We start from the raw sequence: 15,653 nt of genomic DNA, 5'->3' as shown, positions 1-15,653 counted from the left end.
AAATTATCCTAATTAAGCAACGGCTAATATCTCGAGTGAGCTGTATGGTGAAGGATTGGTGTCTGCATTGGACCAGGAATGGAAGGGTTGGTTGACTTGGGGAAATTATTGACTTCACCAGGCATAAAAATGTGATTTTTTTACTGAACTTGCCATCCGGATGATTAGACTAAAAATGTGAGTCAGAGCCGCCATGGTAATTTGAAAGTTTGGAATCATTTTTTAAAAAAAGTGGAATATGAAGAATACATGGAATAAAGGATTATTGCATTGGTCACTTGAATTATCGGTATTAGTTTAATATATTTGCATATACTAAGATGCAGTGAATTTTTTATTTGTTTGCTGTCCGGTCAAATCATACTGTACTTTCAATCAGGCCATACACAAACAACAGCTACGGCAAAGAAAAAAAGATACCAGAGTGCAGAATACAGTGTGACATCATTTGTAGCATTACAGTTTCAGGGAAAGTGCAGAGACACAATGAAGTAGTTTGGGAGATTCAGAGCTTAGCTTATGAGAGGACAACTGATAACAACAGGGGAAAAGCTGTTATTGATTCTGATGACATGTGTTTTCAAACTTTTGTACCTTCTGTCCAACGGAAGAAGAGAAAAAAGGGAATGACCAGGGTGTAAATAGTCCTTAATTATAATGGCCACTTTCCCAGGGAAACATGAAGTGCAGATGAAGTCAATGGGGAGGGAAGGCTGGTTTGTGTGATAGCTTGGGCTATGTTCACAACTCTTTGCAATTTCTTGCTATATTGGGTAGAGCTGTTGCCAAATCAAGTTGTGATGTATCCCAATAGTGTGCTTTCTAAAGTGTATCTGTAATTGTTGGTAAGAATTGTTAGAGATGAGGAGAAATTTCTACTCTGCTCAGATTGTTGCAAATTGTAAAAATCTTGTGCTCCAGAATTAGCACAAAATGCAAATTGTATTTTGTGCAAATTCTGGATGGACAGTACATTTGTATTTAATACCAAGGGTAAAGAGATACGGCATTTTTATATCGCACAAGGAGACCACTTAAGCCATTCAATGTAGACCTATCTATTCCGTTATTTCCATTGTTCTTCTCATGAGCCTGTTTAATTCATATTTGAAAACTCTTTTTCCATCATCCTCGCAGACAGTGAGCTTCAGGTCACCATCATTCTGAATTCTTTAATAGTGCATTTTTCTGTCTTTTGCCCTTCAATTTAAGGGAACTTAACTTTGCCCTGGAACTGCTTCTGTTTTTTTGTTGCATCTACTAGAAATTTAACAACCCTTAAAGCATGGTGCTCATCATTGACACAATACACCAGTTGAGACCTAACTAATATTTTTTTTTAATCAGTATTTTATTGAATGTAAATAATAGAATGTGTGCTTTACTAGACAGTCGCTCACCATCAATCTGTAGAAGCATTCCGACCCAAAATGTCCCCCTCACAGATGCTGCCTCCCTCACCTGTTGAGTTCCTCTAGCATGTTGTGCTTTACTCAAGAATTTGCACTATCTTGTGTCTCCAGCATCTCATCTTGTTCTGATACATACAAAGATTTATGCATGTATATACGCAGTACTTTGTTTTCTGCACCCTTATCTGTCTGTTTTAGTTTGCATTGTTTGTTCTATTTTTTCTTGCTAAAGTGTATTGCTTCACACTTCTGTTAAATTCCATGTACCAGGTACCTATGCAGTCTGCCAAGCTGCGTACAGTGCATTCAGAAAGTATTCAGACCCCTTCACTTTTTCCACATTTGGTTATGTTACAGCCTTATTTTAAAATGGATTTAATTCATTTTTATAAATCATCAATCTACACACAATACTCCAGAATGAAGAAGCAAAAACAGGTGTTTAGAAATTTTTTCAAAGTAATTAAAAAGAAATAACTGAAATATCACATTTACATAAGTATTCAGACCCTTTGTCATGTCACTCAAAATTGAGCTTAGGTTCATCCTGTTTCCATTGATTATCCTTGAGATGTTTCTACAACTTGATTGGAGTTCGCCAGTGGTAAATTAAATTGATTGGACATGATTTGGAAAGGCACACACCTGTCTATATAAGGTCCCACAGTTGACAGTGCATGTCAGAGAAAAAACCAAGCCATGAAGACGAAGGAATTGTCTAGACCTCCGAGACAAGATTGTGTCGAGACACAGATCTGGGGAAGGGTATAAAACAATTTCTGCAGCATTGCAGGTCCCAAAGAGCACAGTGGACTCCGTCATTCTAAATGGAAGAACTTTGGAATCACCAGGACTCCTCACAGTGTTGGTCACCCAGCCAAACTGAGCAATCGGGGGAGAAGGGCCTTGGTGAGGGAGGTGACCAAGAACCCAATGGTCACTCTGACAGAGCTCCAGAGTTCCTCTGTGGAGATGGGAGAACCTTCCAGAAGGACAACTACATCTGCAGCACTCCACCAATCAGGCCTTTATGGTAGAGTGGCCAGACGGAAGCCACTCCTCAGTAAAAGGTCTGGTCTGATGAAACCAAGATTGAACTCTTTGGCCTGAATGCCAAGCGTCGCATCTGGAGGAAACCAGGCACTGCTCATCACCTGGCCAATACCATACCTACGGTGAAGAATGGTGGTGGCAGCATCATGCTGTGGGACTGGGAGACTAGTCAGGAGCAAAGTACAGAGAGATCCTTGATATAAATCTGCTCCAGAGCGTTCTGGACCTCAAACTGGGGCAGAGGTTCACCTTCCAACAGCACAACGACCCTCAGCATACAGCTAAGATAACTTAGGAGTGGCTTTGTGACAAGTCTGTGAATGTCCTTGAGTGGCCCAGCCAAAGCCCAGACTTGAACCCGATCAAACATCACTGGAGGGACCTGAAAATAGCTGTGCATTGACGCTCCCCATCTAACCTGATCTAGCTTGAGAGGATCTGTAGAGAAGAATGGGAGAAATTACCCAAATACAGGTGTGCCAAGCTTGTAGCGTCATACCCAAGAAGACGAGGCTGTAATCGCTGCCAAAAGTGCCTCAACAAAGTACTGAATAAAGGGTCTGAATACTTATGTAAATGTAATATTTCAGTTGTTTGTTTTTAATTACTTTGCAAAAATTTCTAAACACCTGTTTCGCTTTTTTATTATGGGGTATTGTGCGTAGATTGATGATTAAAAAAAGAATTTAATCCATTTTAGAATAAGACTGTAACAACAAAATGTGGAAAAAGTGAAGGTCTGAATACTTTCTGAATGCACTGTACATCCTCTATCAGACTGTCTGCCACACACTCAGACATTGCTATCTAGGTTTCAACCACTCTCTGAATGCTGGAAAAAAAAATGTTTATCTTAACTTTTGGTACAGTTTTAGTCTCCTAATCTGAGGAAAGACATTCTTGCCATAGAGGGAGTACAGAGAAGGTTCACCAGACTGATTCCTGGGATGGCAGGACTTTCATATGAAGAAAGACTGGATAGACTTGGCTTGTACACGCTAGAATTTAGAAGATTGAGGGGGGATCTTATAGAAACATACGAAATTCTTAAGGGGTTGGACAGGCTAGATGCAGGAAGATTATTCCCGATGTTGGGGAAGTCCAGAACTAGGGGGTCACAGTTTAAGGATAAGAGGGAAGTCTTTTAGGACCGAGATGAGAAAATCATTTTTTACAGAGAGTGGTGAATCTGTGGAATTCTCTGCCACAGAGGTAGTTGAGGCCAGTTCATTGGCTATATTTAAGAGGGAGTTATATGTGGCCCTTGTGGCTAAAGGGATCAGGGGGTATGGAGAGAAGGCAGGGATGGGTTGGATGATCAGCCATGATCATATTGAATGGCGGTGCAGGCTCGAAGGGCCGAATGGCCTACTCCTGCACCTATTTTCTATGTTTCTATGTCAAGCCTAGGCTTGGACAAATCTGCCCGGGGAAGGTTTCTTCTTAATTACCTTAATCTCTTCATTATTTTAGCCATGGACAGACTCCTTATTCATTCTCACTTCTTCCATTATTCTTTCTACCTCTGAGATACTAGCATTATTCTCTTCCTTGATAAAGGTTAATATAAAATACTCATAGAATATTTTATTGTTCTCTAATTGGACTTGTATTTCCTTTTACCATCTGCTTACTGTTCACATCACAGGATATAAGGATGACTCTAGGGAATCCTTTTGCCAACTAATAATCTATAGTTACTAATTAACTACTTCCAGTTTTTTCCTTTTCCTGTCTTGTATTCCTTTTAACTTCCCTGTCAGCTGCGTATTTAGTATGGTTTGCACCTACATTCACCTTGTGTGCTCAATCAGTAGTTGCATATATTCTGAATGATGTGTATCTGCTTATCTAGATGCAACAATGTATCATTCCTTATTGGGGCTAAATGAATTGGTTTGGTTGAACACATCAACTCTAATCAAATGGATATTGTCCTTGACTGCTCTCTCATTGGCACTCTCAAGCACTGTAATATTTTCCTTAATTAGTACTACCACCATGCCCCACTTTACTCCCCTCTCCTAGCTTTTTTAAAGATCTTGTGTCCAGGAATATTGAATACCTTGCCTTGTTTTATTGACTTGTAATTCAATTAGAGCTTTTACATTGCATTCCCACATTTGCACCTGCTGCTCCCCACCCTCATCATTCTGCGGTGCAATTACACACATTTGTTCTTATCCCATTGTTGTCCTTCTCATAGTCACTCTGAGCCAAAACCAAGTTGAGTTTATCGTCATGTGCATAAGTGCAGGGAGGTACAGGTACAATGAAAATCTTGCTTGCAGCAGCATCACAGGCACGTAAACCCAAACACATAAACACATACATTTTATATAAATTACACACAAACATTCTGCAAGCCAGTGAAGAAAAGACTGTAAAAAAAAAAAAAAAAACACAGGACATTAATGCAAAACTCAATTATGATAAAAGACAAGTCTGCAGTAATGAAAGAGGTGTGTAGTATTCCGTTGTCGATCGACTTTGGGTTGTGCGGATTGGTTCTACAACCTGATAGTTGTAGAAATGTAGCTGTTCCTGAACTTGATGGTGTGGGACCAGGCTTTTGTACCTCCTGTCCAACAGTAGCAGTGAGAAGGGGGCATGGCTCGGATGGTGGGAATCCATGCTAGACGAAGCGCCTCGTGTAAGTGCGTTCGACAGAAGGGAGGGAATGTATCCGTGATGGACTGGGCTGAGTCCAGCATTCTCTGCAGCATTTTGTGTTGCTGTGACTTGGTATGATGCAGCTCGGCAGGATTCTTTCCACGGTGCACCTGTAGAGGTTTGTTCGTGTATTTGGTGACGTGCAGAATCTCTTTAAATAATTTAACTTCCTGCTGCAGTGTTATCTGTTACTCCCACTCCTTTTCCACATTATTCCTCTTCTACTTTTTCCGCCTCTCCTACTGCCTCGCCCAAAAACACAAACTTTCACCGAAGACACACGTGCCAGTTTCTTTAACCCTCTTCCAAAACTGGCACAATGGCTCAAGAATCTGAAGTCCTTTTATACTATGTCCTAAGCCATGTATTAATCTACCTTAGGTACACAAAAATGCTGGAGAAGGGTTTTGGCCCGAAACGTTACCTATCTCCTTCGCTCCATAGATGTTGCTGCACCCGCTGAGTTTCTCCAGCATTTTTGTGTACCTTCAATTTTCCGGCATCTGCAGTTCCCTCTTGAACACTATTAATCTACCTTGTCTTTTTGTCTCTGCATTCATTGATTAGCAATTCTTTGAGTAATTGATTACTGCTTTCAGTCCAGAGGAAGGGCCTTGACCCAAAGCATCAACTGTCCAGTTCTCTCCACAGATGCTGCCTGACACAGCAGGTTTTTTTACTGCCTTCAGTGTCCTGTTTTCTAACTTTTTAATTTAAATTTTAAGTAGCTTGAATTGGTCAAGATTCCAGCATCTGCAGTCTCTTATCTCAGTTCTTGTGCTTCCTATGTTGTGGGTAGTATGTGTACCACAACTTCTGGCTCAAAACTTTCCCAACCTCCCTGCATGAAATACTCCACATCTTCCTTGTGGTGTCTGTCCTTTCCTCTGATACAGGATATGCAACACTGACCATTTTCTCCCCCCACAGATACCTCTTGATCCACTGAATCCTCCAGCAGAAATGTTTGTCTAGCACCCTGAACAAGGAATCCCCTTTTGGTCATTGCATTTCTCTTCACCCCCCTTCCCTCATCCCCCCCACATAAAAACGTATGCAGTCTCTTGTGCCATATTGTAGATTGCAGACTTCACCACCCTCACCAGTCTTTCATACCGAGTATGATTTTGAAGATGGTTTTCTTTTGGGGTGGAAGAACGCACTGGGCAAATTGGAACAACTCTGTGATTTGACATTTTACCTGAATTTCAATTATTTCACATTATGACTGCTATTCATATTGTTTCCATTTAGCAGATGCTGTTTTAATTTTTCTGCTCCCATTTTCCTGTGAACTCAAATGCTTTTTTTTTTTAACAAAATACTCTCAAACGTAATTGCAATGTGTGCAAAGTTAATTACCTACTGATTAGGTGGTTGACATGAAACATTGACCCCTTTTTCTCTCTCCATAAATGCTTCCTGATGTGTATTCCTATCATTTTTTTAAATTCAAAATGTCGTTTGCACCATCTTTGTATACGAGTTAGTAACAGGTTCACGCCCCTTTTCTCGTTTTCTCGTTCTAAACTGTTATCATTTTAAAAAAAAGAAGTAAATCAGCCTTATTAATTCACAACATAAATTGGTGTGCTTTTCTGAGGAAAGCTGCCTTTTATATACAAAGATGAAAATTAGCATCAGTGATCAAGTGGGATTCTACTATTTAAGTGCACAGAATCAATTAATTCTGCTCATCCCAGATTTACAGTAAAGCTTCTCTAATCTTTTTGTTAGGTTGAGCAGATGCTTTGCACAGGAAGTTTGTTGAAGATTGCAGCTTGACTAAGTATGACTCACAAGTGAGTCATAGGTTCCTGGGAGGATAGAGAAATGTGTTGTGCTGATAAATCTTTCCAATATTAGTTAATTCATGAGGAGCGTTCCTTTCTAAATCAACAAGAATAGATAAAACAAGGAACTCTGCAACGAAGTGAGGCCATTTTTCTATTGCGTGAATATTGGTGACGTTGCTGTTGAAGAGACTATGATGAGAATGGAAGTCTTTTTGATTCCATCTTGGTTTTTACTGGGAGGAAAGGCATTTGGAGAAGAGTCTTGGGAATACTGTGAGTAAGAGTACCTGTTCTAGCCTAACACAGGATCCGGCAGCCTGCAGCAAATTATAATTAACTCTGCATAGGAAGTAGAGGAGAGGCATGAAGGTTGCAAGGTGAAAACATGTTACTTAAAGTTGTGGTTTGTCACTCCTGCATGATTCAGAATGTGGAGCATTTCGGACTAGTTGAAGAACATGGGAGACACAATGAACTGCTGATGCTGATTCACAAAAAAAAGACACAAAATGCTGGAGTTACTCAGTGGGTCAGGCAACATCTCTGGAGAACAAGGATAGGTGACATTTTGGGTCAGGATCCTTCTTCAAACTGATTGTAGTGGGGGGGGGGGGAAGCTGGAATAATGAAGTGGGTGGGACAAAGCCAGACAAATGACAGGTGGATACAGGTCGGGGGAGGGTTTATTGGGATATGTGTTGACAAAGGCCAGAGATAGGAAGAAGATAAAAGGCTGAGATGAGGAGAAAAGAGTTGCAAAATGTGAAGTCAGTGTGTATGAGATTATGTATGAGGTGAAGTCATTATGTATGAGAACCCATCATTAATCCTTAGTTTGTCGTCACTGTTGTAATGTAGAAAAGACTGAAACCAATTTGCGCTTAATAAGATGGCGGAGAGAGGGTAAGTAGTTGATCCATTTTCTAGGTGTTGGCTGAGGGATGAATGCTGGCCAGAGACAGCGTGGAGGACCATCACCTCCTCTCATCGTTGGACAGGGCAGGTGGGCCTTTAGTTTAAAGAGCCAAATAATGGTTCCTCTTAAAAAGGTGACATTGGAGGGTCAACTTAAAATATGCAGTCATCTTTCGAGTGATATGGGTGTCTCGGTAAGACTGGCATTTCTGCCTGTTCCTGGCTACCCCAAGTGGATGACAGTAATGCCATTCTAAAGTAATTGTAAAGTAGTTGATACAGAGAACTGACTAGATAGCCCACTTCTGAGAGTAGTTAATCCTCTGCATTAGTATGAAACAGGAATCATTGTTGGTCAACCAAGTTGGAATAGTTTGGTTTTTCGTTGAAGATTACTGGTGAGCCTGTCAGTTTTTAAGATAAATCTAAGTGATCAGTGATCACTATTACTGAAATCATAATTCAAAGGACTGAATTAATCATTGTAATAAAGAAAATATTAAAATCTTATCATGGCAATTTGTTTTGCTGTAAAGAACAAAAAACACTATGATAAATTCAATTCTATTTTGGGCCATTGGCACGTCTCTCTTAGTTCTGGGCAGCAACTGTGTAATTGTAGGTTAAAGTGGTACCTTCATTAGCACCGCCCCAGATTTTACATGACCAAACTCTTACCTGGCAAGGACAAGGCTGTCTTAAATTGCATGATCCAGTGACAGAACTCGGCAGCAATTTTTATTTCCTCCATGGCTCTTACGCATTTCTCAGTTAGCGGTGAGTTGCAAATGATTGTTATGAGTCGAGGGTGTTTATTTGCCATAGGCACCGGGTATGGATCGTAGCATGGTCCGGTCATGGTCCATCAAATTCATGGTGCAGTTTTACAGGCAACGATAATAAATATACAATAACCAAGAGACCATAGTGCAAAAACCACATTATGTTGCGCAAGCATGGTAGTACGAAGTACATTGTGGTTCGGTGGAGTTGTGAACCGTAGTTCAAGACCCTAATAGTTCTTGGGAAGAAGTTGTTCTTGAACCCGGAGGTAACAGTTCTCTGGCTCCTGTTCCTTCTGCACGATGGTAATAGCAAGATGAGAGTGTGGCCAGAGCCGTGTGTGTCTTTGATGATATCAGCTGTTGCCTTGAAACAGCGCTTCCTGTAGAGATCTTCAATGTATAAATTAAGTGTTGTTTGCTGGCAGTCACACGGGATTGAAGATGACGTTTCCATTCTGATGATGTGGGTACTGAGATAGTACATAAAGAAACCACAAACTCTTCCACAAGAGGTGTCTGACGGTATAGTCGTGTGGGTAGCCATGAGGTAGTGCACTCCTTTCATGACATAAACAGGTGGTCATCTGTGGTCATCTGATGCAGGGCCTCAAGTTCTCAATGCCACCCCAAATGTTCCATTTTGAGCAGTCATGGGTCAAAGGATTCCAGGAATTGGTGGGAGAAATTGCACTTAAAGGAATCTTTGAGCATATCCTTAAATTTGTTTCACCGTCCGCTAGGTAATCTGCTCCCATGGTAGAGCTCAGAATAGGATATCTGCTTTAGAGTATAGAATTAGGCCTGTAAATAACATATATTGCCTAACTTAGCAACGGCAAAGTTAGAAAAGGGGTGTCGGACTCAATATGGGGATGTTGGCCTTGGAGAGGACATTGACATTGGTTTGTTATACTTCCATTGTTGACTTTGGTAGCTTGGAACTTTTTTTAAGTGTTGTGATCTACCATGTTTCCTTAACCGTATAAATTATGCCAAATAAGAGACCCTTTAATTGGAATTAAGTACGATCTGCATATAATTTACAAACAAATATTTCACTGCACAAAATACCTCTGCTGCTTCAGGTCCTGTGCTGTATTTCTTGCATTCCCTCTTTCAGTGGATGAGGAGTTTTTGGTTGGTCCAAGTCCCCAATACCTTACCCGGAAACAACTTGCACACTAAATTTCAATGCAAAAACCTGCAAGATGCTGCAGTTTGTGAGTTTGTTTTTGACATTAAATAGTCACTTGAAATGCCATAATATTAGTTGGCCCAAATGCTCACTTTATTGCTGGTTCTTTCTTGGTTTCTATGTTTAGAAATAATGGCAGCCAAGGCACTGTTTGCACATGAGGGTTATGAAGGGTCTTTTGTCAGTTAATTATGGAAAAGCCATTGGCCTTAATGTAAACTGCATTTTCGCTGGGATTGTCTCGTATTCCCTGATATCTGTATCATGACTGAGGGTTGTTCAATGCCTTTTATACTGGCAACAAACTGTTAGAAGTAGCGATTGCTGAAGAATGACTGAATGACTGATCTCACACTGTTAAGTGATACAAGACAGTGTCAATATAATTTTGCCATTTCACTTCCTTGGCAGATTAAAATTGATGGTCCTAGAGCTTAATCAAACTGTACAGGAGTAAGTTGTTGAATAACCAGTCACTTCCTTTACAACTGTAATAAATTACAGGCAGCAGGATGCAATTTGAAACACTTGTTCTAATGAAATATTAATAGTCCTTCTGTTTACGTGCTGCTTAACTAGCTGAACATTTTCATGTTTTCTCTTTTTATTTTGGATTCCTACCATCTACATTTGTTGTTTTGCTTTTGGATACAAATAGCAACTATTCATTAGATTTACAAAATTTCAGCCACTTAATTTTTTCTGCAACTTGTGATGTTTCTGTGATGAAGTATCCATCATCCAGCTTTGTTGAATTGCAGTAGGAGAAGGGCTAGTGTGATGTGTTCATTGTTGTGTAACAAGACATGTGGACGTCACCTGCTATCTTACTGCCAATATTAGTCTTCTCTTTGGAGAAATTACTTCTATAAAACTTGAGACAATATGGTTTCCTAGCCTTGCAAAGGTCACATGGACAAAAAAATCGCTGGATCATCACAAGTTTTATAAAAGCAGAATAATTTCTCCAGTAAAATGCAGTGAGTGTGGTATAGGTCACAATATATACTGTACACCTTATTGCCATGACATACAGTAATAAGATCTTCAAGTATGATTCATGGAACAATTATCCAATTGCCATGGGTATAATAGTATCACATTATATGGTAAGACAGAGATTCTGTCTGCCATCTCTGATATGATAATGCACATTGCTTTATCAAAGGAGCAAGTAATTTAATTCAGTTTATTAAAGTCACGTGTACTGAAGTACTGTGAAAAGCCTTTGCTTGCACGCTATCTAGTCAAATAAATTACTCTCCAATGTTATAACCAATATTAATCCCCCAAACCAATATCTGGTTATTTATGCAATTGTTGTTTGTGAGAGATTAATATAGATATACATGCGTTTTAATACTGATTATCCTTAAAGTATTTCATTAACTGTAAAATAAAAAGTACTAAGATCATGAAGGACTCCATATAAAACTGATTCATTTTATATACCTTGTGTTCTTTCCTACAAATTACTTAGAACAAACGCTTGAATTTTATTCTTGCACATTCCCAAACTAATCTATTGGGTTGGCAAACTAATGTTGAAAGTGAAATTAAGTTATACCAAATCACAGTTAATAATTGTAATCTTATTTTGCAGAAATGCTGGCCAAGAAACGCTCTTATGCTGTTTTGGGAATGGATCTAGAAACTGCATTGGTATTGGCTTAAACAACTTGATACTGAAGGTAATCAGTTTATATAAACTGTTCGTTATATCCATGTGAATCTTTCCACCTCCCATACCTGCCATTTATTGTAAGGATGGGCAGCAAGCTAGTGAGGGGACCAGCTCAAGAGCAGGGCGATGGATAACAGGACAGCGGGCAGTGGAGCTTACTCCTGTGTCAGCGCCGTGATCAAGGGACCAATTGAGGTTACTCGCGCTGACACAAGAGTAACTCCACCGCCCACTGTCCTGTTATCCATCGCCCGCTGACCCGTTCTTGAGCTGGTCCCCTCACTGTCCGGTCTACATTGTAAGACACGGACCGGGCAGTGAATGCCATGCAGTGTCACCCAGCACAGCATGTGAGGCCATGTCCTGCTCCCGGCGACAGTCGGAATTTAAGGATTTGCGGGAAGCGGCTGACATGAGCGAAGCAGGAGAGAGGTGTTCAGACAGAGCACTGCCAGAGGTGAGCGGGCCGGCAGAAAGTGCTGAGGTGGTGGCCGGTTCCGCTGTCCGGTCCCGGCAGCTGCTCGCAGCCACCCGAGCCACTTCCCTCCTCGGGTACAATGCGGTGGCTCCGCGCCCGGAGCGCCACGGCAGCATTGAGTGAGTAAGTTGCTGGCATGATCCCCGACCACCTACTTCTCAACGCTCCTGTCCTCCCCGCAACTTTGACCCTGGCCAGACTCCCCACACGCTGTGAATGGAACTCTCCCCCCCCCAGCAGCGCTGTCCTTTCACAGCTGCTTCCCACTTTACAGCCGCTTCCCATCAGCTGCCAGCAATGAGGGATAGACTTGGCTATCCCTCAGTACAGCAACAGCGTTCTTGATGTTGCTGTACTGAGGGATAGCCAAGTTTATCTTTCTTAACAACCTAACCTTCAGGTAAAAGACACAGGTATATTTTCGTGCCTTGTTTTTGGGTTAAAAAATAGCGTCTTCATTGCCGGGAAATACGGCATTTAAAAACATATAGCTCAAAGAAATTTACTTGCCACATTATTTGTATGTGAAAGAAGAAAGGAAGAGGCGGAGACAGTAGGCTGTGGGAAAACTGGGAAGGGGAGGGGAAAGAAGGAGAAAGCAGGGACTACCTGAAATTGGAAAAGTCAATGTTTATACCGCTGGGGTGTAAACTACCCAAGTGAAATATGAGGTGCTGCTTCTCCAATTTACTGTGGGCCTCACTCTGGCCATGGAGGAGGCCCAGGACAGAAAGGTCGGATTCAGAATGGGAGGGGGAGTTGAAGTGCTGAGCCACCGGGAGATCAGGTTGGTTATTGCGAACCGAGCGGAGGTGTTGGGCGGAGCGATCGCCAAGCCTACGCTTGGTCTCATCGATGTAGAGCAGCTGACACTTAGAGCAGCGGATGCAACAGATGAGGTTGGAGGAGGTGCAGGTGAACCCCTGGAAAGACTGCTTGGGTCCTTGGATGGAGTCAAGGGGGCAGGTAAAGCGACAAGTGTAGCATTTCCTGCGGTTGCAAGGGAAAGTGCCGGGAGAGGGGGTAGTTTGGGTGGGAAGGGACCAGGGAGTTACGGAGGGAGCGGTCTCTGCGGAAAGCCGAAAGGGGAGGAGATGGGAAGATATGGCCAGTGGTGGGATCCCGTTGGAGATGCCAAAAATGTCGGAGGATTATTTGTTGTATGTGATGGCTGGTAGGGTGGAAGGTGAGGACAAGGGGTACTCTGCCCTTGTTACGAGTGGGGGGGGGGGATGGGGAGTGAGAGCAGAGTTACGGGGTATAGAAGAGACCCTGGTGAAAGCCCCATCTATAGTGGAAGAGGGGAACCCCCGTTCCCTAAAGAATGAGGACATCTCCGATAACCTGGTTTGGAAGCCAGTAGAAATTTAAGGTAGCTCTTTTTTCCCAAGAACCCTGTTTTGCTTAAGTCCACCCTCCACCACCTGCAGTTTAAATTCCATTTACAACATTTTTGGAGGACCAGAAAACCAAGAAGCAAGAGTTACTCCAGGGAGTTACTCCAGCTCCAGGGAGTGATTCTGCGTTGATTTTCAGCGGTCGCGGCGAGGTGGCGACCGGACAGCAATGGCGGCCAAATCTCACACAATGCAAAGGGAGGGAGAATGTGCCTGGCGCCGACCAGTAGCCGTGGCAGTGCGCATGTGCAGGGCGGCCGATGATGTGCTGGTCGTGGTTGTGCGCATGTGCAGGGGGAGGATGTGCTGGCCTTGGCAGGGCACATGTGCTGGGCAGCCGAGGGTGTGCTGGCCATGGCGGTGCGCATGTGCTGGAGGATGAGGAGTGGCCGGAGAGCGGAGACTCGGCGACCCGGACATGGATGGCGGGCGGAGACGGAGAGTGACAGAGAGAGAGAGAGATAGAGAGGGGGGCCAAGCCAGGCAAAATGACACGGCTTTTAGGTTGCCCGGGGGAACTTTAGGTGGCCATTGGCACCCGGGCAACAGTTAATTTCGAGCCCTGCTTAAGAATGGTGAATTGCCTTTTAATATATAATTAGGCATTATTTGAAGAATCATTATAAAATTCTATGCAAACCTCAAAGTGTATTTCTTTTCATGTTTTCATGAAGAAATTTATACCACATTTGAAACGGTCAATTACTTTTAGAGGCCTTGTAGCCACAATGACTTTATTTATATTTTCATCATTTTCAAAGATGCCTGATTTACCCCCTAAAGCATTCTATTTATTTTGGGTGGAAACATCTGTTTTTGATCACCAGTTCTCTTTGTTGTAAGGTACTTAATGAGCCTTGATGCAGTAGACATTGTCTTCATTTTATCCACAGTTTGAATTGTTGGTTTATTATCCAAAAATATATCCTCCAGATTTTGTTACATTCCCCTGTTCCTTACAAACTTAAATGTCCATTCATCTTTCTCAAGTGGAGGCAGGCCAGGATGTCATTAAATTGGAAAGGTTGCAGAAAGGATTCACAAAGATGTTACTGATTCTGGAGGGTTTGAGTTATCAGGAGAGGCTGGCATGGCTGGGTTGTTTTCCCTGGAGCTTTAAAGGCTGAATGGTAACCTTATTGAAGTTTATATAATCATGCGCGGGCATAGATAAGATAAATAGTCCCAATCTTTACCCTAGAGGTGTTTTAAGGTGAGAGGACCTGAGGGGCAATTTTTTCTGCACAGATGGTGGAACAAGCAGCCGGAGGAACTGTTAAGTGTGGGTATAATTATGCCATTTAAAGGACATTTGGACAGGTACCTTGATAGGAAAGGTTTGGAAGGATACGGGCAACTTAATCACCAAGGGCCTGTTGCTGTACTGCACAGCTTTGTGACTCTATGAATGGGGAAACTGACTCATTCTCAAGAAGCAGTGTGGACATTTTTAGTTAAAAAAATTATGTCCGGCTTTATTGAAAGGTGGCACAGTTCCAGCAACCCAGGTTCAATCTGAACCTTTGGCATAGTGTGTGTGGACTATGTAATTTCTCCCTGGGACCTCGTAGGTTCCCCTGCTGGCTCTGGTGGGTTGATAGGTTAATTATCCGCAGCAAATTGCTCCTTGTGGGAAGACGATTAGTGGAATCTGGGGTAAGTTTAATGGGAATGAGTGGAAAATAAATTTGGGAATAGTATGAAAAGAGGCTTAATGGCTGGGATGGATTCCATGAGCTAAATGACTTGCTTCAGTGCCCTTTGACCTTAGAGTATAGTGAAGATTAAAGAAAGCTGGTGATGAAGTACTTTGCTCGGTTGGTTATGGTGCATATCAACTCGAGTCAAGAGTGTTTAACGTCCCGAAGCGGAACAATTAAATTTTTGCTTCAGCAGCACTTGCAGCAGCACCACATGCCACCAAAGCCAGGCTTGCGTGCTGATCCCAAGATGGATCTACTATCATATATTAAAATCGCTCCATTCTTTTAAATCTTCATTTCAACAGCAGCTTGCACTAAACATTACACCTTTTTATCCTGTATCAGTACACTTTGGCGTCTTGATTGTAATCATGTATAGTCTTTTCGCTGACTGGATAGCGCGGAACAAAAAGCTTTTCACTTCACCTCAATACAGGTGACAATAATAAACTAAGCAAAACTGAATAGCAGGTTGTGCTGTTAACTCTCAGCTCCAGTGAACTCTAATGCTGTGCGTGAAGTTTGCACATTCTATATTTCATTTTTCTCCCACATCTCAAAG

The 15,653-nt window shown here is 42.0% G+C and overlaps 1 protein-coding gene across 6 annotated transcripts in view; it reads left to right on the top strand.

The window, feature by feature from the left end:
* The window catches only part of LOC116971085 (beta-amyrin 11-oxidase-like), a 98,026-nt gene that overhangs the window by 68,910 nt on the left and 13,463 nt on the right, over nucleotides 1-15,653 (top strand). For all 6 annotated transcript variants that reach the window (XM_033017915.1, XM_033017911.1, XM_033017910.1 and 3 more), the window contains one exon: nucleotides 11,433-11,520. In XM_033017915.1, coding sequence (XP_032873806.1) covers nucleotides 11,433-11,520 — 88 coding nt within the window. The remainder of the gene's footprint in view (nucleotides 1-11,432; nucleotides 11,521-15,653) is intronic.

The sequence above is a fragment of the Amblyraja radiata genome, chromosome 3, assembly GCF_010909765.2.
Source record: "Amblyraja radiata isolate CabotCenter1 chromosome 3, sAmbRad1.1.pri, whole genome shotgun sequence".
In the NCBI taxonomy this organism is placed as follows: Eukaryota; Metazoa; Chordata; class Chondrichthyes; order Rajiformes; family Rajidae; genus Amblyraja; species Amblyraja radiata.
This window is presented reverse-complemented; position numbering and strand designations above follow the sequence as displayed.